Source organism: Poecilia reticulata, linkage group LG6 (assembly GCF_000633615.1).
Source record: "Poecilia reticulata strain Guanapo linkage group LG6, Guppy_female_1.0+MT, whole genome shotgun sequence".
In the NCBI taxonomy this organism is placed as follows: Eukaryota; Metazoa; Chordata; class Actinopteri; order Cyprinodontiformes; family Poeciliidae; genus Poecilia; species Poecilia reticulata.
Window position 1 is genome coordinate 7,554,247 of NC_024336.1, and position 23,696 is coordinate 7,577,942.

At 40.3% G+C, this 23,696-nt stretch overlaps 1 protein-coding gene across 1 annotated transcript in view; it reads right to left on the minus strand.

Moving 5' to 3' along the window:
• Nucleotides 1–1,706: 1,706 nt before the first annotated feature.
• The window catches only part of adgrb1a (adhesion G protein-coupled receptor B1a), a 239,886-nt gene continuing 217,896 nt past the window's right edge, over nucleotides 1,707–23,696 (minus strand). Inside the window, exons 18-24 of the mRNA XM_017305153.1 lie at nucleotides 15,469–15,640; nucleotides 14,671–14,766; nucleotides 14,544–14,583; nucleotides 12,134–12,798; nucleotides 8,802–8,837; nucleotides 8,425–8,583; nucleotides 1,707–3,263 (exon numbers count right to left, since the gene is read on the minus strand). Of these exons, the coding sequence (XP_017160642.1) occupies nucleotides 3,069–3,263; nucleotides 8,425–8,583; nucleotides 8,802–8,837; nucleotides 12,134–12,798; nucleotides 14,544–14,583; nucleotides 14,671–14,766; nucleotides 15,469–15,640 (1,363 nt within the window). The 3' untranslated portion in view covers nucleotides 1,707–3,068. The remainder of the gene's footprint in view (nucleotides 3,264–8,424; nucleotides 8,584–8,801; nucleotides 8,838–12,133; nucleotides 12,799–14,543; nucleotides 14,584–14,670; nucleotides 14,767–15,468; nucleotides 15,641–23,696) is intronic.

A 23,696-nucleotide genomic window follows, 5' to 3' on the forward strand; every position in this document is an offset into this window, starting at 1 on the left:
GTTTATTTTTTCTTAAAATCATGATTGTTTCTGTGTTTCTATAATAGTTTATTGAAATGTACGTATTTATTTATTTGCACTGCCTTCAAAAGCTGCAGTTTTTATATTGTTTTTTTTCCTTGCACAATAACAAATAATTTTTATTCTTCTTATTCTGATGATGCACCAAAATGTGACAGTCAAAATATTGACACTCTTGTGTACTTTTTCACATGACAACAAATATTTAGAAGAGAGTGCCCTCACTGCACAAGAGAAAAATAACACCCTTTTGGACTCCAAATGAAACGCTAAGTGTGATTCACACCAGAGCACTTCACTTCACTAGAAGTGAACCAGATTTTGCTTCCTTGAACAGCCGATGGATGATCTGTTTAAGCAGATTGTGAGGTCTGAAAAAGTGCAGGAGAGAAAATGACATCTCTATGAATAATCTTCATTGTTTCATTTATTTTAATGCTGCAGCTGTGATGTTACATGGAGAACAACACACTTTTAGCTCCTGTTTTACCTGCTGTTCATTCTAAGGCTTTAGCATTATGTCGCTGACATAGCCAGCAGGTGTAACTGCTTGCTATTTCCTGGACGGTCTGTTGTGTGTGAAGACAACCATCCAGAATAAAGGTATGAAAGCACACCACCCTGGACTTTGTCATCTGGCAGGTGCATCTGACGTTTGCTGCAACCTCCACTATGAAACATGGAGGTGGCAGCATTATGCTGAGCAGGATAATAAAAACTGTTCAGAATTGAAGGTGAGATAGACTAAGGGTTAAGTGTGGAGGAGTGGTGTAGATCAGAACATGTTCATGTTCAGTACTGACCTAAACCCAGCAGACAGTCTGTGACATGACTTGGATATTAATATTCACCAAATCTGAGCTTCAGCTATATTTGAGAATCAAAATCAGAAGAATTTATTGTCATTGTCAGAAAGTTAACGAAATTGCAGTTTCAGTTACAACCATCAATCACACACACATTTGCCACAATGGTGGGGGTACAAAGTATTCACTGAGGGGCTGAATATAAACGTACAGTACAGCCCAGCAAGAAAATATTTTTATTTACTACATTCCATTTTTCTCACAGTTACACACTCCTTTGTTTGCATCTATCAGTTAAAATGTATTTTTTTTTATTTTGTTGTAGTCCTGTGGCAAATAGTAAAGGTATGTGATACTGAATACTTTGGTATTGATCTGATACCAAGAAAATATTTGGCCAGTATCACCAATATTGATGGACACTTTTTACATAAATTTGTAATATAATTACTGAACTTTAAATGTTTTTGTGGTTTTTACTTGAAATTATTATGTTCAAACCTTGGACAGAATTTGGACAAAGTTTATTGGCATCTATAAAACACAATGATAGCACATAAATAAATATGTGCTATCACATATTTATGATAGCACATATCATAAATATGTGTTGTGTGTATTTTTTCTAAATAAAGTGCAAAAAATAACCATTTGAGAGCAAATAAAAAATATTGAGTTGAGAAACTATAATACTAAAGAAAATGGAATCTGAAACTAAAGTATTGATTTTAACACACTGGTATCGATCCAATATTGATACTTTGGTATCGATATAATTGATATCTTGGATCGATCCGCCCACCTCTAGGAAACTGAAAAGTTTTAGAGGTCTGAATACTTTAGCAAGGCACCTTTATCATCAGGGAACAGACAGAAAGATAAATTATATAGATATGCTTTTATTAGAAATAAGACACATTCATTGTGCTCTGAAAACTGTACATCAACAAAAAAGCAGTAGGGTGCATGACCTGGGAATGGGGGGTGAAGGGAGATCTGTGTTGGAGGTAAGAATGGCTTCATGGGGTTATGGGAGAGGACAAACACATATCTGAATGACTCAGTGGTGATATCAAAACACACAGTTACATAGCGATACAGAACACTTGTAGTCCAGTACCCTGATGAGTCAGGGGAGGGGGTGATGGGTGGGTCAGTGGGTGGGGGCTTATCAGTATCAGAATAATCATGTTCATATTCATAATAATGAGAACAACTATCCTCAAGCACAGTAAGAAAGATATTTATAGACTAAAATCCATTCTGTAGAACTCTGTCGAAATAATTACAATGCTATACATCAGGACTCCAGGTGAGCCTTGTGCTTCCCCTCTGTGCAGCCTGCACACACACACGCACACACCGCCTGATGACCTCATTGGATGTCATCACCATCGACCAATGAGTCATATATAAGTAGAGCCGCGTCCTAATGCGCTTCTCAGGGCACACACACACACACACACACACGCACGCACCCACACACACACACACACAGGGTCTTTTCGGTTCACTTTTCCAGATTGCCAACATGTTGAGCTTTGTTCTTCTCAGGGTGTCTTTACTTTATGAACCCTAAGTAGCTGGGCTCCCACTGGATGATACGGGCCAATCAGAGCCAGCAGCCCACACATGCCCCGCCACACCACAGTTCTGAACTCTCCCTGCTTTTTATCCTCCGTCAGGTCACAGTCCTGTTCACTTCAGCATGCTCAAATCACTGTGCCCAGATCGGTACTGAGGAGCAGATTGGGTCTAGTCCATTTCCTTAAACCCAGCTTAGTGTCACTGAGAGGCATCTGAAGCTGAGCTTAGCATCAGCCTCGATCAGGACAACCTCAATAACCTCAACCTCAAGAGACATGTCAAGATTATTTCATGGTAACAGTTGAATACAGGGGGAGCATGGATATGCTGTTTAGAACATCTGGATGATGCACACGTAGAAGCACACGGTCTCTTGTTATGAGTCAGCTGACTGTTGTCCAGACAGTCCACTTTTTGGCCACATCAAAGTATCAAATGAAACAAAAAGAGACGCCATGTTCCTCTTCGCTACAAACTCCATTTTCCAACCCTGTGAATCTGGTCCTCAGCCCTCTTCCGCTTTAAGTCCCTGCAGAGGACTCTACTTCATTTTGTATTGAGCATGGCAGTGTGCAAAGAGTGTGTGTGTGTGTGTGTGTGGTGACAGCACTGAAGATGGCAGGGAGCGGTGGGGTGTGAGGCATTGGTCAGAGGTCACACTTCCGTCTGCAGGTCCATGATCTCCTGGCCCACCAGGGGAATGGTGGCGCTGCTCTTCTCCCACTCCACCGTCTGCAGCTCCAGGGGCGACGCCGCCACCGCTTCCAGCTCCTTCCTCACCCAGGAAGGGGGTGAGTGGGGTTTGCGGATGCCCTCCCATGCCCTCTTACTGGGGGTCTGCTGCTTATCCTGCAGAAAAGGACACAATGAGAGAACTCACCTTTTTTATTTGAGAAACATTTGAATAAAGCAGAAGTGGCCAACTCCAGTATCCTAGAGCTGGCATCCTGCATGTCTCAGATGTGTCTCTTTTGGAGCATAGTTAAAGTAATGACTGAATCTGGTTCTCAGCATGTCTTAAGGTGCTGCAGATGAATCATTCATTTGGTTCAGGTGGGAAAGAAGAAAACAGGCAGGTTGTCGACTCCTGTACACTGATGGTGGCCTGAAAGTTAGTTCATAATATAAACTCAATATAAACTACATCAATTTAAGTTTTCTACTTTAATTCTTATGTAAAGTGCAAGAAGACTGAATGGATTTCTTCAGTTTTTGCTTTTTGTAACTAAATATTTCAGATCATCTCACAAATTTTACCATCAGACAAAGGTAATCTTTCAGAAAAGATAAAGAAAAACATTTGTAAGTTATTTTATTTATTAAAGGAAAATAAATATCTATACCAACCTGGGACAATATAGTGTGGACTATAGAAATTCAAGAACATATGAAAAACAAAGTCAACATCTATCAATTTGGAAAGCCCTTTGAGGTTGAGGACTCCAGAGAACCTCAGTGAGATCGGCTAAGAGAGCAGAGGAGGCTAGAGAAGCGACTTGTCCAGCAGGTCTCACACAGAGCTGACACATGCTATTGCTTTTACAAATTAGTCACAATCAACACATATTATGACTTTATTTTTTTTCTTACAGTAACCCCAATCCAATCCTGCTGATCAAAGGGAACACAAAGGCCTGTCTCACAACTCTGTGTGTGTGTGTTGAAACAATCAAAGTAGATTTTTTCCCCCACCTTTTTTTTTTGGAAGGTTTGAGTAACAGGATGCACACTGTTCCAAACAGTGGAACAACTAGTTCTTAATTTGTTTTCACAAATACCAAGGTTGGTTTTTATATGGAATTTTACTTTGGCTTTTTCCCCAATAAAAGAAAGAATAATCTGAAAACAGGATTTTATTTTTAACTCAGTTTGTCTTTTACTGATGGTGGCAAGGAAGCAAAAACAGAAGAAACCTGTTAAGAGGCAAATACTTTTTATAGCACCATACACTTATTTAGCAATACCTTCAGACAGGATAATAAATGTATCTTATCTTAATGAAAATGGTGGTTATGGAAATTAGAGCTATATTTTTGCAAAACAAACAAAAAATTTTTTTTTCAGTGAATCAACTAAAATATGAATAAGGAAAGCATATGTGCTTTTCAGTAAAGGAGCTCAATGCAAGCATGAAGTGGCATGAATGTCCCTCCCTCCAAACCTCCTTTTTACTTGTAGAGTCAATTCAATGAAATTCTACAAGTGACGTATAAATTGGTTAATAATGAAACAGGAGAAGCAGAGAGGTTGTTTGGCTGCTGGTGTCATTGGACCATGGGCTCATTGCAGGTTTGTAGAGCCCTAAAAACTCAGGGCGGCAGTGGGGTCACACTTCTAACACGTCAGTTCCACAACAAATATAAGAATGTTTAATATGTTGTTTTGATTTAATGTTTGATAGCCACATAAGTTGCACCAGGTGACAGAACACCAAAATTTTACAAACAATTTGGGTTGACAGCTGAGGCAAATATAGACATATTGTGTAGATATATCAGGCATAACATTATGACCTTCCTGCTAGTGTGTTGAACTCTGCTGATGCTTTCAGATCCTTGAAGTTCTGGAAGAGGATCGGTTTGTTTGTCCATAACATCCCACAGAGGCTGAGTTGGCCTGAGATTTTAATGTGCTGATATCCTGACAAATTTCTGTCAGAATCTTCATTAATACTCTGAGCTACACTCCCTCAACTGTTAAGACGGACCTCACGGGCCAGCTTTCATTCCTCATGTGCTTCAATGGGCCTTCATGAACCTTCTTTAGTAGATATTGCACACTGCAGAGCACGAACACCAGACAACATCTGCATCTGCAGGTCATCACGCTCTGCTCCCTTTCAAACTTGCTCACATCCTTATGATGTTTTTCCTGCCCTAATAATTGGAGATGATTGTACATTTTCGGAGGAACAGGGCTAGACCAAACCTTACTTCCAAGGGGAGGTGTTTGAGGAATATAAATACCTCTGTGTTTATCTGGACAGCAGACTGGACTGGAGACGCAACAGTGAAGCATCTATAAGGACAGAGCAGACTTTACTTCTTGAGGAAGTCAAGATTCTTCAAGGTTTGCAGCAAGATGCTGCAGATCTTCTATCAGTCTGTTGTTGAGATCTCTTCATCTGTCATCTGTTGGGGCAGCAGCATCAGAACCAGGGACATTAAAAGGCTCAACAGCCTGATAAAAAGACTGGTTCTGTTCTAGTTCTGTTCTTGGGACGACTGTGGAACCTCTGCAGATGATGATGCAAAGAAGGATTTTATATAAAATTAAGAAAATTAACCTTGACCATCCTCTTCATGATACCGTCTTAGACAAACACAGTATTTTCAGTCAGAGGTTTTTACAGACTGCTACTGGAGATCTTTCCTGCCAACAGCCATTACTGTCTACAATAACTCTTTGAAGAATTTGAATTAATATGAGTTACAATAACTTTTATTTTCCCTTTGGGATTAAGACAGAATTTTTGAATTTGAAGGTCTACTTGCCACAAAGCTGTTATGATGAGATAATTAGTGTCCATTCTTCTGTCGGTCATAATGTTATGCCTCATTCATGTATGATCTTAAGGATCATACATGATCCTTAAGACTTAAGGATCACTAATGATCCTTAAGATCGTGTAAAAAAACTGCATCATTCTTAAGCAGAATGATGCAGTTTTCTTAATTTTACGTTGATAGTCTAAAGTTAAAAATAAAGTGAATCTGTGAATCTTTGAGAAAATTGGCATGACAAAAAACTGAATCTATTTATCAGTATTTATATAAAATGAAAAAAAAACTAACATGCCCTTTAAGAATCCAGAAGAATGATTCAATGAAATTTGAAACAAATGGGGCATATATAAACTGTTGCAATGAACAATTAATTAATTGGATGATAAAATAAGGTCAATAATTTACATTTTAAGGATTAATATTTTCTGAAGGGAAATTCTTTTACATCATAGTCATAGTCTATTTTATTTATGGCGGTGGTTGTGTGTGGTTTATACTACATTTATATTTATTGATTCTGATTATGTTTTATTATTCCTGTTTCAGTGTGAAATGTTCTGTACAAAATTAAAGCTCATCAATCTTTGAGAGAGCAAACTTGTATTATTATGCCATTATTGATCTATTACCTGAAAATGATGTCAAAAGTTAAACAGGGGCACACTGAACAAGATCTTAAAACACCACACAACACATAGCAAAAACTCATATTAATCAATAATCTAATATTTAATCGGATCATATTGTATCATTGTCATCATGTGGGTACAATGCAAAGCAAATTTAATCTAGGTTTTCCCCAGCAGGTATAATGTTGCTGTTTCTGCTGCTGTCAGAGCTGGAAAGCTGTGTAAATCTGAGACTGTAATTGTTAAACAGACCAGAGAAGAGTTTAAGTTTGTTATGAAATAAGCAAATTTGCCTCTATTTTACTAAATAAACCCTAATAATATCCCACTGTTTGATCTCCATAGCAACCTGGCTGCAGACTGCTTTAAAGATCAAAAAAGCTCAGAGGGGTTAACTCTACATATTCGTCAATGTTAGCACCTCAGAAATCTAGAATTGTAAGACTGAGAGATAAATTATTTTCATTAGATTTTGTCATTCAACAAGATATTGAGAAACATCCATGCATTTAAGTTTAGTTGATTACTTCAACAGTGTTTTCATAGGTCTGCCTGAAAAAATCTATCAGACTTCTACTGAAGGGCTAGGGCCGATGTAAATGATTGAATTGTAACACAGACCACAGATATAAAACTTTAGCATTTGTTTATTGAGAAACAATAAGTATTTAACAATACTATCACATTTTATTTAATGGTTTAAGCAGAGATAAATAAAAAGAAAATTGTACATTTAGGATTTAATTCAAAAGTCACTTTGTAAAAGAGCACAGAATCATCTTGATAGTTTGATTGTTGTGTTACCATGGTTAGAATCTGAAGCTATCTGTAATCTTTGTGTTCGAACTTGGTTTGTTTATAAATACATCACAGCAAATAATAGCCAATAATCGGTGGTTGATTTTAAGCTTGGCTAATTAACCTGGTCCCTCTCTCACAGACTTCACTAAATCTATATTTAAAAACTGTTAGTGATGTTGATGTTCTTAGTAGGAAGCGAGGGCCCTAAATCAAATTCTGCCTAAGGCGATCAGGCTGGCCCTAAATGAAGAGGTAGTCACCGCTCTGCACATCTCCGCTGGATGCAAGAAACTAATAGGGAGTTTTTATTTATGAGACACTAGCAGGGACAGACCTTCAGGCTCTTTTGTTTCGTGACTATTGGGCCACAGAGACTGTATCGGTTGATTGGGTTTTATTTTTATTTTTTCAATCTGTCAGCAGTGATGTGAACCCGCCTGGTAGTAATGTTAGGTTAAGGTGTAGCAGAGAGCTAACAGTGAGCAGGCGGTACCGGGGCTTTGAGGTGCGTTCTGTAAAAAACCTTAGAGGCCTTCAGAGAACATCTGCATTCATCCTGTGTAAACACTGCTGGATGCTATAGATGAACTGAAGGGGCAACTGCTTCTAACCTCTGGATATGTCAAATTAAAAGGGGTAGTTTAAGAACATTTGTCACACTTTTAAGATTTTTTATTGTTTTGAAATAGTATTTTTATTTAAAAACCATGCCTTTTCCTCTCTTTCCCTAGTTACACATTGTCTGTATTGTTCAATAATAAAACAAAAATCTTAATACATTTCCACTGGCAGGTTGTGGTTGTAATGTGATCAAATGAAAGCCACTACAATCAGATCTCCACACTCATTTGGTATTGATGGTAGTGCTACATATGCTCACCCACAGCTTGAAGCCACCGTTCATTTATTCTGATTCTAACAACACAGAACAATAAACCACCATGTTCAGAACCAAGGCATTGACAATTAAACAGGAGAGCTAATGTCAGTTTTAATTTGTGCTAATGGTTAGAGGGAAAGGGAAACATTCAGTATAGCAGAGGGGAAGGGGCAGAATAAAATCAAACTGTTTACACTCATGTTGGTCTTGTCGCTGCCGGTAGAGGACACACTCCATCTTTTGGCAGCTTTGGCATCAACAGGTGGAGACTCTCTATCCTTGTCTGCACTTTGAATCTTCCTGTTCAGGTCCTGAAACATGTCCTGGTGCCGTTTCCGGGTGTGCATTATTTTCTACACAGGAACATTGCACGTTACGTACAAGTTTAATAGAACAGACTACCATCAGTTCTACTTCTGCTTTCTCTGCACATTAAACGTTCCTACTCTGCACATTAATATTAGTTCTGGAAAATAAATGTAGTTAAAAAAGGTAGAGGTCTTTAAAACAGACATCAGGCTTTTGGTGTAAGTTTCAGAATCTCTGTAGGAAGCAAAGAAACTACAATTACCTCAAAGTCAAGCTCTGCATAGCGTGATTTTCGTCTCTGGGGGGAGATGAGACAGAGAGATTAAAATTCCTTCTAGATATTAGAGGCCTTGTGAGCAGAAATACTCAAGTGTTTAATAGTGGAGCTCCACATGAACCGCTTTAGAAAAGGTCTTCCTGGGCTTAACAGGAGTGAGTCATGGGGGACGAAGCAAGCTCTGCTGTTGGTTATTCAGACCCCACTGGCACAAGTTTTCAACAAACAGCTTGTGACCGAATGACCTTTAGGTCAGCTGTCAGAGAGCTGAAGGAAGGCATGACCTTCAGGTTGCCTGCCTCCTCTGGCAGCTGCTGCCTCACACGCCTTTATGGAAGTGTGTTTTGCCCCAGAGTGAAAAGACACCAGCAGGCAGATGTCTGAGCCACTTTGTGCTGATCGGCATGGCGTCTCATCCACATGCTGCTGTCTGTAGCGCGAGCTCATAGAGAACTAACCTTTTAACAGATGCTCCTCTAACATGGGCCCAGAGAAGCTTCTCATTATGAGTGGAAGCAAGCAGCTGTGGTATGCATCAGCTCAGAGATGACCAAAGTGATGAAAACATGAAATGTTTTGACAGCAATTAATGATACTTCTAAGTATTGGAATGATTATTCAGTTTAATAATGTTTGCCTCATATGGTGATCATAGCTGGGAATCCTTTCTCACTCTATTGCTGTGTTGGTTAAACACTTATGAGGCACAATAAATTATTCCAGAAAGCAATTATAGAACTTAATTGTTCCTTCAGCTGCTTGTATTAATGATTAGTTTATGTTTAGTAACAGATGCTGCATCATTCATGACTGATGCAGGACAAACAACAACTTGGTTAAATTTAAATGCTGATTTCTCTGGATTATGAGGCAAAAAAAATGAGAAAATGTGATGAAAGGATGATATTTACAGTGTCTACATTCGAAATCTTGCATATTATCATATTTCATTGAACTAACCCCATCAGACCAACAGAATCATTCTGAACACTCCAAGCATTTGGTCCACTGATTCCATCTGAAGATTTTACCTAGTCATTCGAAAAGTTTATGACAATAAAAATATAAAAACAATGTCTCATTTCCACATTTGTGTGTTCAGTCAGGATTTCAGTATAATTTGCTGATTATATGCCTTCCTCATTAAGTACACATCTTTTCTTTCTACAGAAGTGATATTTGATCACATTTGCATGTCTATCTGGATTCATAGGAATATATAAATTCTCTGGTCCTTACAAGGTTACTAAAGCCAGTTCAATCTATGTAGAAGAACATCCACCAGATGTAGAAGAACATCCACCAGATGTTATTATTGTTCCAGGGCTGCTTCATATTTAGTTCCATCTATTTTTAAATCAAGTCCAACCAGCATGATACTGCCACCACCATGTTTCAAACTGTGGGAGAGAGGTAACTATTTAATAGGGATTGGGATGTTTTTTTAAATGATACATTATTTGCAGAAAATTTGCTTGTTTGCCCCTTTTTTAATATTTCAAAAAACAAACACCTGAATAATGGCTGTAACCCTAAGAGTGGACATAAAGAAGTCTGCATATGTTAGCTAAAACAGTTTCCATTGTGCTTATTAGTGCATATCAAGAGAGACCTGCTTGTACAGCAGGTCTCAAGTTTCCACAGGTTTGATCTACCTCCTGGAGATTCTGGTCCTTAACCTCCAGAATTACCAGACATAGTTATACCTAACAGCAATGTTGCGCCACCTACCCGATGTGCCATAGCCGCCTTTCTACCTCTGGATGAACAGAACCTCTGAATGTTCTGTGACTTTACAGACACATCTGAAGAAAACCTCACAAACACTAACAGAACAGGGACCAACGTCTGAATGACAAGAACTAAAGAGCTACAGCTGCTCTCTCATATCTATACAACAGATATAAAGCAGTCCATAATAAATAACAATTTCAAGCATGTTGGAAACTGTTGAAAAGCCCTGCAGGGAAGTTCCCCGTCCAACACCTGCCTCCTGCAGCATGCAGGACCATGTTTGGTCCTGCATGCTTGCATAACCAGCTTGGTCCTGCATACATGCTTGGTCATGCTGTCAGGGACTCTGGATTTCTCAAAGTAATCAACCGTACATATTTTAGTTTCTGTGCGGTTGAACTAAAATCATATTCCCTATTTGTGCCAGAGTCTTGGTTCTGAAAGGACCTCCGGTGATAGGTTTAGCAATACACCTGCATGTGGAAATGATACATTACTGCCGCCTTTAGAGATTTGTTTTACATATGTCAACATTGCATGTCTGGTTGTTGTTTTGATGGGACTGGCATTGTTCTTATGAATAATTAAGTTAGCACTTAATAACAAAATGATAAAAAATAAAAAATACATTTTCCAAAACTGGGAAGTCGTACTTAAAATGTAAATTAGATCACATGACTTTATCAATAAATCAGAAATTTAACTGATAAGACAAAAAAATCTAATGTCAAATCTATTTTTATTATTTACTCTGTTATACTGTCCATCCATCCATCCATCCATCCATCCATCCATCCATCCATCCATCCATCCATCCATCCATCCATCCATCCATCCATCCATCCATCCATCCATCCNCATCCATCCATCCATCCATCCATCCATCCATCCATCCATCCATCCATCCATCCATCCATCCATCCATCCATCCATTTTCTTTACACCCTTGTCCCTCAGTGGGGTCGGGAGGGTTGCTGTTGTCTATCTCCAGCTATCGTTCCGGGCAAGAGGCAGGGTCACCTGGACAGGTCGCCAGTCTGTTGCAGGGCAACACAGAGACACACAGGACAAACAACCATGCACACACACACTCACACCTAGGGGCAATTTGGAGAGGCCAATTAACCTGACAGTCATGTTTTTGGACTGTGGGAGGAAACCGGAGTTGTTATACCGTTCAAAAAACCAAAATCTTACTAAGTAACTTCGGTCTTGTTTCAAGTGCAAATATCTAAGTACCCTTGAAATAAGACAAAACTAACTTACAAGTAACATTTCAGCAAGAACAAGGAGTTTGAAATCAATAATTCCTTAATATTGGCAGAAAGGTGCTAGTTCCATTCTCAGCTGATTTCACTTATAACAAGGGGAAAAATGTCTTGTTAGATTTTATGTCTTTGCAGTTTCACCTGTTTCATTTACACAAGGTATTCCACATGTTGTTTAAGTGGAATCATCATTATTTTGTACACGGTGTAATATATAAAAAAGTTTAATTTCTGGCATCTTTAAGTCTTACAGGAAGTGGAAATAAGTTTGTTCTCTGAGTCTATCTGAAACCCGGCCAGGTCCGGTGGTCTTACCTCCAATGAGCTCATGGACAGTGTGGAGACGGTTTCACTCTTGGACATCACCCCGGAGTTGCCAGAGTCGCCTGCATCTGCCAAACTGCTTGTTGTCTGCGAGTCTTTGGGCATGTTGTGGAGATTGTGAGCTGGTGAGTCTCTGTCAGTACATGACACACTGACCTGGTCAGTAGGAAGGCTCTTGAGCCCAAAGCCAGGGACTGGCTCTCCAGCAGTAGAGTTGGCCAGATGGATGAGCCTGCTCTGAGGGAGCTGTTCCATGGTGATGTTATACTTGCTGGTCGGATCATCTTTCCCCTTGGCGGCTTTCAGTGTACCTGTGTTGTTAGCCGGTAGGATGACGTACCCCGGGCCTTTGCTGGTGCTGTCCAAGCTGCTGCCCTCCCCGTTCCCTCGGGGAAGTTCCCCGTCCAGCTGCTTGAAGAGCTCGCCGTCACAGATGTAGATGGATTTGGCGCCGGGGAGCTCGGTGCTGATCCCCTTTGCGGCAGCACCTTTCTCCCGGCGCAGAGAGAGGGTGTGGCTGGAGTAGTCGGCCACATTCTGGAGGTGAACCTTGGTCATGCTGGCTGGCATTGTGTTAAAGTTGGATCCTTTCTGAAGGGTGAGGGTCCCGGCAGAAGCCTTGTCTTCACCCTGGAGAGACGAGCGCTTCACTGTGCCTGGAGATCAAACAGAGATGAAGGATACTTACCCACCTAACACTTAAACGATCAATGAACCTTCAACACATTCCACCAAAACAAAAGAATTAAAAGATTAAGTTTTATGTTACATTAATTAAATACAAAAGCTAAAGTGGTTCAAGTCTTTATTATTGTGTATCAATATTGTTTTGTTCATCTTTGGGCTTTGACTGGGCCACTTCAACACATTCCCATGGGTTGTGTACTGCTCTGTCTCAGTTTTGATTCTCTAGAGCTTCTAAAAGGTCCAGAACTTAGTCTAGTAACTCTGCCCAGCTGCTTCTGCTGAAGAAGAGTACCACCACAGCATAATACTGCCACCACCATGTTTTCCCATTTGGACATTATATTCTAGGTGATGTGTATGGTAGTTTTCTCTAACACATTGCAGTTTCTATCTAGGAAGAAACAGCTCAACCCTGGTCCCATTTGAGCTGAGCAGGATCTTCCACATTTGCAGTATTGCCTACATAACTTGTGGCAAACTGAAAACTTTATATCAAAGTTTGCAGTTTGATTTTCCTCTTTTTACTCTTTCAATAACAGCCAAATTTATGCAGTGTACCAAGATGAGCTGTGAATCTCAGTAGCTCCTCCAGAGTTACCACCAGCTGATCAACACGTCAACCAGTTCTGAAGTCCTTCCACTGGCTCAATCTAACTCAGACAATAAACTTTAAAATACTTCTGTTAGTTTATAAATCACTAAATGGTTTAGCAGCACAATACATTAATACTGCTGCTGTTGTATCAATCTTCCAGGCCTCTCAGGTTCTGGTTCCAGTGATGCAGAGCAACATTCAGCTTCTATCCATCACAAATCTGGAACAAACTTCCAGAAAACTGCAAAACAGCTGAAACACTGAGTTCCTTTAAATCTATACTAAAAACCTACATGTTTTAGTCCAATTCTCATCTGTTTCTTCTGTCTGCTCTTCTTTAAGATTAACTTTTTGGACCAGCAGCCTCTCCTTGCTTAGTGTTTTTTCTTCTGTTATTAAACTCTTACTTTATTAAAATATTCTGCTGCTTACCCCTTCTCCAAACAATGCAGTTGGAATGTTCTTTTACAGCCTTTATGATTTTAAGTAAGCAGCATAAAATATTCTTAGCATATTGCAACATGGGGTATTTCATAAAACGTTTAGGTTGCTAAAATGCCTTAGACAATGCTTCAATCTAATTTTCCAAAGATCACTCTCTGTGGTCCCTCTTCCTGTTTGACATCTCCAAAGAAAAACAAAAACAGCAATCTTGTCTCTTGTCACTTTTCCATCAGGTTTTCTCTGCAGCTCAGTAGCTTTTCTGCTCCAGATGCTGCTCCTAATATCCTGTCTAACGTCAAAATCAGACTCCTACTCCCAGCGGATTTAAGAGCAGAGCCCATATCTGATGCAGTGATGCCAGAAGGGACTTCATTATACAGCATCAGATTAAGAGAGACTCAGGTGGCCATGTTTGTCTGCATTTAACTGTTCAGCACATGTCCAATCCACTTCCATTCGCCATGATTTAACTGTGGCACACAGCAGTCAAGCTGGATCTCTTGTTGAAACACTTCCCCGAGACAAGGAAGTTATTATAACTATTAGACATCTGTTCCAACAACACAGACGAACCTGCAGCAGTGAAAACAGACAGATGAGCCACACAGGAACAGCTGTCCCTAAAGCTGAATAAAAGACAAACGACAAATTAAACATATAAAACAGGAAACTTACCGGATCTGCAAGCCATATCCACGTCTTTTTCAAAGTCAGTCTGAGGATAGAAAATAGCACATGTATTGACTGTGACTGTCATACTGCTTCTTAGAAAGTACAAAAAAACAAAATGGCTGATGCTTACCATGAGCTGAGCATGGCCATTTTGAAAAGATCCACCTGAATCTCCATTATTGTCTTCCTGCCGATCCACAACACGACACTTGATTGCTTCCTGAACCTGCAGGAAACCATGGGAGCAGAGGTCACTCAGTACAGGACAAATACTAGCAGCACAGATACAGAGGGACAGGCGGGGGATTTTAATAACTGAGCCAACATCAGGCCAGACAACCTAAACCTTCTAGTTTAGACAACAAAACATTCTACCATTTAGGTTCATATTTAATGGGGAATATATGAAGGGATTGTTCCGTTTACCTCTATGAACCTTCTGCCCTTCTGTGTCATGTGACCTTCTGTAACCAGACAACTATCAGTGTAGAGAGTGCTGCTGAAACACTAGTCATTCAATCTCCAGGTGTTTAAAACCAAAAGCTAGTGTTTATGAAGCATGAAAACACTTCTTCTATAGATTTTCTCAGCACAAAACTTACAAATATCAATAAGCCATATAAAAACAGAATAAATATGCTAATTTTAGCCTAGCGCTTCAGTGAATCACACTAATGTAATACTGATGAAAGATAGTGTGTTTCTGCATTTTAAAGCTACTGTGGTTTCAACAATTAATTTTAATGAAGTACACACACTCTGCTAGTTTGGCGGTTCAGTTCAGTTATCAGACTGATGATAGGCCTCAAAATACAGTAATATCATCTTTCACCCATATTATGGTAGCAATACCATAAGCAATTTGTCTTAAACCAAGCCAAACTGAAGCTAATTTCCACTAACTACAGTGGGTGGTCATGTTGGGTACCTCTCTACGCAGGATGCAGTGAACCATTACGATAACAAAACCTTCCAGAGAATCAAACACAGCGAAAAGAATCTGGAAGAGGGCAGAACGTCGGTCAGTGATGGCCAGGACAGCAGACATCCATGTGAGGGCCAAGAGAGGCAAAACCACACAGGAGCTCCACAGTGACGCCCTGCAGGACATGAAGAGAATTACAGTCATGGTGTGGCGTATACACAAAGCAGAAGCTACGACTACAAAGGTTTTCTACCTAATGTACAACTGACATTTTATTACATAGTTAAGATTAGTTTGCTTTCACAAAGAACAGTCTAACAAAAATATTATTGAAATAAATAAGACTACTCTCTTTTTCAAAAGTAAAACAGGAAATAATCTGAATAACAATATTTTGTTCTTCAGTATAGGCTGTAAATAGAAGTTCTTACCCATGCAAAAATATAAATTTCTTTAACTACGACATCATCCATCATGTACTATATAAGTATATAAATAAATATGTTTCTAAATTACATCTCTCACATGCATGTATATTTAAGATGATTTAGTCAAACCATATAGGATCTAGTGCCACAGGAAAGAGAGGGAAAGAGCAAAGGTGAGGGTGGAGGTCAAAATAAAAGATGTGGAATGAGGCTGAAACAGAATGTAAAGACAAACACAGGAGGCAGAGCAGGACAGAGAGAAAGAGAGTCTGAACTGAGGAAGTGTTGTTCCTGCCTTTCTCTACTTATTTATGTTTCTGACTGATACCATCAGTTTTAATGAGAGTATTAGAGATAAACTGTTCTCAGTGCAAGTGTTCTGAAATGAACTGAGCATAATCAGCTTAGTCCAGAGGTGGAAAAAATACTCAGCTAACAGTGTAGCACATGCAGTGACAGTAGAATTTTGTTGCACTAATTCTGCTGTCTATGAAGTACACACATAGACAGCATGTCTATAGCAAAGCAAAGGAAACTAGAGGGGAAAAGGCCTGATATTCCAAATAACTGCTCATATCATTCTAATCAGCTGACAGTTTGGACTTAGGCTGTTAAATTCATTATCTTTATTCAATATATTTTCAATTACAGCTAATTACACATGTCCATATGTTTTCTGGGCAGTATTTCTATGATTTTACTAGGTGCCCACTAGTGTTAACCAAGGAAAGTGTTTGTAGGAAAAAAAAAAAAGAAAAAAAATCAATCTCAACCAATTGAAGTTTGTGAGCTAACAAAACTTAAAGCTGCCACCAATTTATGACACTTAAGAATAAAGAGCAAACAAAAAGAAAAGAGGACAGTACGATGCATGCACTGTGTGAATTTCGTCCTCATTTATTAATGGCAATAGCTCAACTTTTTATGCTATATGTAACAGGTTTAGCCCGTAGAACAAAATATTACATTACAAGTCTTTTAAGGTGATGAGATCCTCATCTGAAAAAGTTCAGTCTACTATGAAATAATATTTGATATACATATGTATACATTTATAAACAACAGCTAAAGGTTTGGACACACCTTCCCATCCAAAGTGATTTGAAATTTACCTTCTGTAAGTTGAATACAAAACAAAAAAGTTTTATAAATGTAGACATGAACAACGGTCATTAAAGGTCAGGTGAGCAATTTTATGTCAGTGTGAACTTGGAGTGAGGTAAAGAAAATCCACTTATAGTGGAGAATTATAAGTTAAACCATTATTGTTAGTCCATCCATCCATCCATCCATCCATCCATCCATCCATCCATCCATCCATCCATCCATCCATCCATCCATCCATCCATCCATCCATCCATCCATCCNATCCATCCATCCATCCATCCATCCATCCATCCATCCATCCATCCATCCATCCATCCATCCATCCATCCATCCATCCATCCATCCATCCATCCATCACACCTGCTTATCCTTGCAGTGCTCCATAGGGGCTGGTACCTATCTTCATTATCATTGTGGTATGTCCTGGACAGGTTAGCCATCTATTGCAAGTTATAGTGAAGTATATCAGATATTTTTCCTGTCCCTTAAAAATTTACAACGAAGATAAAAGAGGCAGACTGCAGGAAAGTATAAAGGCTCCATAAGGCTCTGACATTCAAGTAGCCTAAATGATATAGAAGATTTCAAAAGAAGAAATTAAAACTGTGGACTCTTCTGTTAGCAGGATGGAGAAAACTGGAAAAATAAATGAAGCATCTAGAATAAATCTTTTTAAGCAGAATTGACAAGATTTTTAAAGATTTTTTAAGTATGATGGTGTTTGTGATAACAGAATCTAAATGTGGGCTTAGTTTGATATTACTGATTATTGCACAATACACTAAATACTGGAACATCATGAACACATTGTCTTGTGAATAAGGGTTTTTTCAACTGCATACATTTTTATGCAGTGTATAAATGTGAAGCGTCTATTAAGTCAATTTTATTTTTTAAGACATGACCTTACTTTGCTTGTATTTTTGTTGTTGAAAATGTGCTATAAAAATAAAGTTACCTTTACAAATATATGCCATACAAATATATAACTGGCATTTCATACAATCTCCAGGATTCACTGAGGTTAGGGACCACAACCATCTACAAATACCTGAAATCCAGAAAAACTTGAGATCCACCCTAAAACTGCTTCGAACTGCCTATTTTAAAAGCTGAACACCTTATATTCATCACTGGAAACCCTCTTGGCATAGCTGCAGAAGCTAACAAATGGCAGCATTGCGCCCAGGAGTTTCAGCTTCGTTCTTTTCCAATAGGCTCCTTCAAAGGCCAGGTGATTTTCACAATGCGGTATTTAAGGAGTGCACATATCGTTTTCAAATTTAAGTACTCTCTCAGTGGTTGGTACTGAAGGGAGATGACTTTGTCCTGGATCAGTGGGAGGAACACTGAGAAAAGCCATCATGTTATAAAATGTGGAATTCAGCTCAGTATCGTGCTGGATATCTGGGTTTGAATCAATCTCAGAGTTATAATGCTAAGGCCTTACTTCTAACATTTGAATGGCAGATACTCATATCTTACACAAGATTTAGACTAACAACATATCTGAAAAACCCTGTTTCAGGTTTGTCTTTGTGTGTGCCATTAAACCTCTGTTGCAATGCTTTCACCTTGAAATTTAAGAAAAATCTTTTGAACTAGTTTTTGCCCTATGGATAAATCTGGGTGGGGTATGCAACAGAAAATTGCTTCCAGCTGCTGAATTACATATTGTTCGGAAAGTTTAATAAATCACACAAGAAACTGGCTCCATGAAGATCTCTGGACTGGCATCTAAGCCAGTTTTTGATAAATGATGCCCAATAGGTGGTAAGATTCTCAGTTTAGCCAGTGATTAACTGGTGACAAACCAGTGACTAACCCTCACTAACTTCAAAACTAACATGAGTTAGTTTGATGGTCAAGTTTGGTCAAAAACACATCTTAGTCTAGGGCAGTGGTTCCCAAACTTTTTCTCCTGGGCCGCCCCAGTGGTTTCCAAACTATTTCTGGGCCCCCCCTATGGCTTACAAATAGCTGTCTGGTTGAACGATGTGTGTGAGCGAAGGGGGTAGGGGTGAATTCTTAGAGACTCCCTGTTTTATACTCAGCCCCCGGCTTCAGACAAACAAGGTGTGTGGAGGGGGGGGAATCAACTTTTTAGGGGGCAAAATGAAGCGTGGCTGAATATAGACAACAACGCCAGCAGCCTACAAGGTACTTGTTAACAAGGTTAAGGTGCTGTATTGATATTAGCTAGCTAGTCATCTTTTAGCTAACATTACCTGCATCCAACAGCATTACTCAACTCAGTCGGTTAGTTTGGGGAAAAAACTCTGAAAAGTTATTTGCGTTTTGCTGGTTTGTTGCCATGATTCTAACACACCTGCGTAGCTCTGCATAGCAGCAAGTCTCCTTCACTACCGCACAGGTATAAACCCAGCGTTCATGTTGCGGTAAAGGTGGCTCGGAAAAACAGGTTATGACATGTTAACAACGGATTGAACAGTTTTAACTGCTGATAAAAGTGACAGAGGACACAGATATGGGAAGTGTGGAAGCCCCTACTGTATCAAATTAACAGAGGAATAACAGAGAGTTGGCCATTCTAAGGTAAAAACCCAGCGCATACAGCTTTCATGTTTTTTTTGTTTTTTGTTTTTCATCCAGACGGCTTCCCGCGCCCCCACTGCAATGGCAGAGTTTGGGAATCTCTGGTCTGGGGTAAAAATAAAAACCTGGAGTTTATCTAGGTTTTGATTTATTTAATTTGATTTTAAAAGATAAACTAATTCCCCACTTTACATGGAGATTCTAAATATGGTATCACATACACACATGATATGTAGGTTCAAATTTATATTAGGAATTTTAAGTTTCTCTTACATACCAGGAAATGGAGCTAAAGCGGAAGTTCAGACTGGAAGACTCCACCCCTTCCGTTCGCCCATCGACGTTATGCTCATCTCCGATCTCAGCACTGGACCTCACCTGGCGCGTTCAATCAGCAATCAGGCTCTGCATAAAGGATCCACACCCAAGCCGTCAGCCGCTTCCCAGCTGCGTTCAATCCGTTCATCTGCACGCCACAGCTTCTCAGCCAGCACGTCTCAGCTTCTCCACAGCTTCGTGATTCCCCGTCCTTCGACCTCGCATCTTGCGTTGGCCCTTTCTTTTCCACTCAGACGCCCCTCGGATGCAAGAGATTTCTCGCCTGACTGGGATTTCTCCGGCTCCCTTGCCACCTACTCCACGATCCACCTCTGGCAAGCGGACACATGATCGCACTGTTTTCAACCCGCACCGCCTTTCTTCGCCTCTGCTCCTTCACACCAGTGCCACGCTATGGATCAGCAATGCCTACAGTTTCCCTCTCCTGCATGGTCGCTGTCAGCCCGCTCAGCAACACCTCTCTGGTTTTCCCTCACTACGCCTGTTTCAGGCCACCAGGGTAAGACGTAGCATTCTCATGTCTCATTCGAGTCTCGCAATACTTCATAACGCAGACACCTGTCGTCAGTTTAACCCCTCCCGAACACATATTCATGCGCCACTCAAGTTCTAATGTCTACGGACTTTTACCAGAACATCGACTTAGTTAAATCATCGTCACTTGTTTCTCCGAGGCGCCTTTAAACATTAGTTCAGTAGGTGACCAGCTGTTGTGTAAGAGCTGCAAGGCGTATGTTGGAACCCAGACAGTCATGGAGGGATTATCTTCCGTATAAATAGCAGACGCATGTGCATCAACTGCAGAGAGCAGTGCAGCCCATCTTTAACGGGTCGTTTGGTCACCGCAGTTATTTATCCACTTCACATTAGTTATTTTTCGCTAGTTAGCGCCCTATTCTTTGTCACTTGAGCTATATTATAAATTATGCTACACAGGCCCGGTAGCAAGGGCGGACATCTGGGTGCATTGCCGGCTTCAGTTAGTTGTGTCCTGGCTGTCTGCAAGCCCCGTGTTTTACCTACATGGCCAACTCTTTGATAGTCCTGCATCGACGTGGCACCGGAGTTTCCTCCACTTCCCTTATCGTGTCCTCTGCAACCTCGTTCTGCAATTAAAACAGTTTTATGTGTCGTTAACACATCATAATCTATTTTTCAAACTGCCTACAAGCGCAATGTGAGCCCAGAGACGTTCAGACCATTGCTTGTTAACAAGACGCCCGTGGCTATTGTCGTTGTGTATGTTCAGCTACGTAGATTCATTCTGCCTGTTGAAGATACTAGGTTGTAATATATTTTTGGAAAATCTTTGGCTCTATCTTCTTCTCACGGATCCCAGGTTCTCCCGGCGGGCCGAAGTGAAACCACACAGAAAACGAGCGTAGACGTCACAGAATTACTGAGTTTAATCCAAAAGAAGACACTATGAAATTACAACTGAAACTGCAGAACGGAGACATGCATTAATTTATCTGAGACAAATGGAAAGAAGGAAGAAGAAGGCAAAGATGTGCTTAGACGTCTTTGGAGAATTGCAAGAGCAAATCAGAGTAGTTACTCCCGTGTACAAGGTTTTATAGTAAATGCGTATTCTAGTCTTCTATTTATTCAAATAAGGCTTATCTTTGCTCATCCAACCAGGAGTTGTCCCTGACCCTCTTTAAAGTTAGTCACTCCCTGCACTTTGTTTTCAAGATCAAGCACCAATTGTCACTTTTATCTAAAAGCGGAAGCAGAGCTTCTCCTCTACTGGCCAGGACTCCTGCTGTTTTACGGCTTTTCACAGTTCGTGTGAAAGCTGGAACTTCTCCTGATGGTTTCCCACACAAAGGGCAGTTCAAAAGATCTTGGCAAACAATCTGCTGTATCGCAGGTAACATAAAGGTTAATAGGGCAGTATAAGTTATTTATCTGAAAACTATAATGAGGCTTTTCCAATCAAGACATGGCAAGTTTTAAAACTAGCTTATTTTAACTTTATTTTTATCATGACTAAACAGTCAATTCAATCAGTTAATCTCATCTGGAGCAGGGATTCGCGTCTCAGCTGCCCTTCACATACCAGCGGCTTGAGGCATGAAGTATCATTTACCTAATTGTGGACTTTTGCCCTGTTGCGACGGCAATACTTGCAGTAGAGTGGCTTGCCAACGTAACATGAAGTCGGCTAATAATTCCTTTAGTTAGGTTGAGGCTGTCCAGCGCTTCTAATTATTAATCAGCCTTAAATTCCTGTTGACAAGGGCCATTGGCCAATCATTGTTTCAAAATTTTTTTGCTCAGTGTCCATTCACTACTTATCAACGCAACCTTAAATAGAAACTGGTTTATTCTCAATGTAAAATATGTTTTTAGCATTTGATTTATAGGATTTTTTTTTCCAGATGCGCAATGTATAGCGGTTGATGTTTCATATTTCATTCCTGTAGCACAGTTCAGATCAACCCAGAGGATTTAAATGGTCTGGCAGTCGCTATTCCAGCAGGTGATCAACAAATGATCCTTTTCGTAGCTTAAGTCTTAGGTTTTCTTAGCTGTTGAACTTGTGGATATTCCTGGTCTAGTTGCTTCGCCGCCATCAACTGATCTGTCCCATATTCTGATGTGTCCTGTTCAAGTACCATGGTTCGCTTCTAAGTTCTTATCTCAAGATCTCCCAAAATTGGCAGATTATTTCCCAGGCCATCCTGCCACTTTCAGGTCATGCAGTCAGTTCTCTTGCTTACCCCGGTCCCACACTCGAATGTGCTCATTCCAGTCTCACTTCTGGGCCAATAGCCTTTAGACACTTTCCAGTCATTCTTGTGGGTCTGTCACTACGGCAACCAGCTCTTGCAGGCATCCTAAAGCTCGCAGCCCATTCTAGTCTGAACGCCCAACCCCATTGCCAGGTCCAGTGGAGTTCATTCGCGTGGCATGTCTCTACACGTCAAAGCTTTTTGATGAGTTTTAAATTCAGTCTGTCGGGCAAGGCCCTTTTTGGGGGGGGATCTCCTATGTAGTTGGTTCAGCTTCACCTTCATTTCAGTAGCTCGAGTTTCCAGCTTTTTACGAAATTGTTCCACAGCCATAACCAGTTTCCTGAGGGCTAACTTCGCAAGCAATCCCAGTTGTCGCTCTCATCAGTCGTGTGTTACCGTAAAGCTGAACCTTCACGAGTCCGTTTCATGTCATCAACCGACTTTAATCTTATGTTTGTTTCACCCATGATCATTTTGACTCTATTGTTGATGAGTTGTCTCTCTCCACCTCTGCCCAGTCCAGTTCAGCTATTAGTCGGAATCGCTCATTTCATGTTTAATCTCAGGTCTCGCTGTGTAATTTATTAGCAAGAGCTCCCTCAGTGCCTAGGTGAGCACTGCACATTTTGGTGGTGGTTGGTCTTTTCTTACCTAAAGCAAGCATTCTTATCCGGTGATCTGTCCCATTTTCCTACTCACGCCTCCATGCTGCCACCTACAGATCACATCACAAGCACACTCCTTTTACTGCATCCTAAGTCTAGTGAGTTTCTCTATTATCTCTTTCATTATTGATTACTTCCCCTCTTGACCTTTCCTTCTCTCTCCATTGCTAACTCCTTTTCTTCGACTTTTCCTCTATCCCTGCTGCTGGCCCATGTCCCAGCGTCTCCTTCCGCTGCTGCTGGCCCATGTCCCAACGTCTCCTGCCCCTGCTGCTGGCCCATGTCCCAGCGTTAACCTGCCCCTGCTGCTGGCCCATGTCCCAGCGTTAACCTGTCCCTGCTGCTGGCCCATGTCCCAGCGTTAACCTGTCCCTGCTGCTGGCCCATGTCCCAGC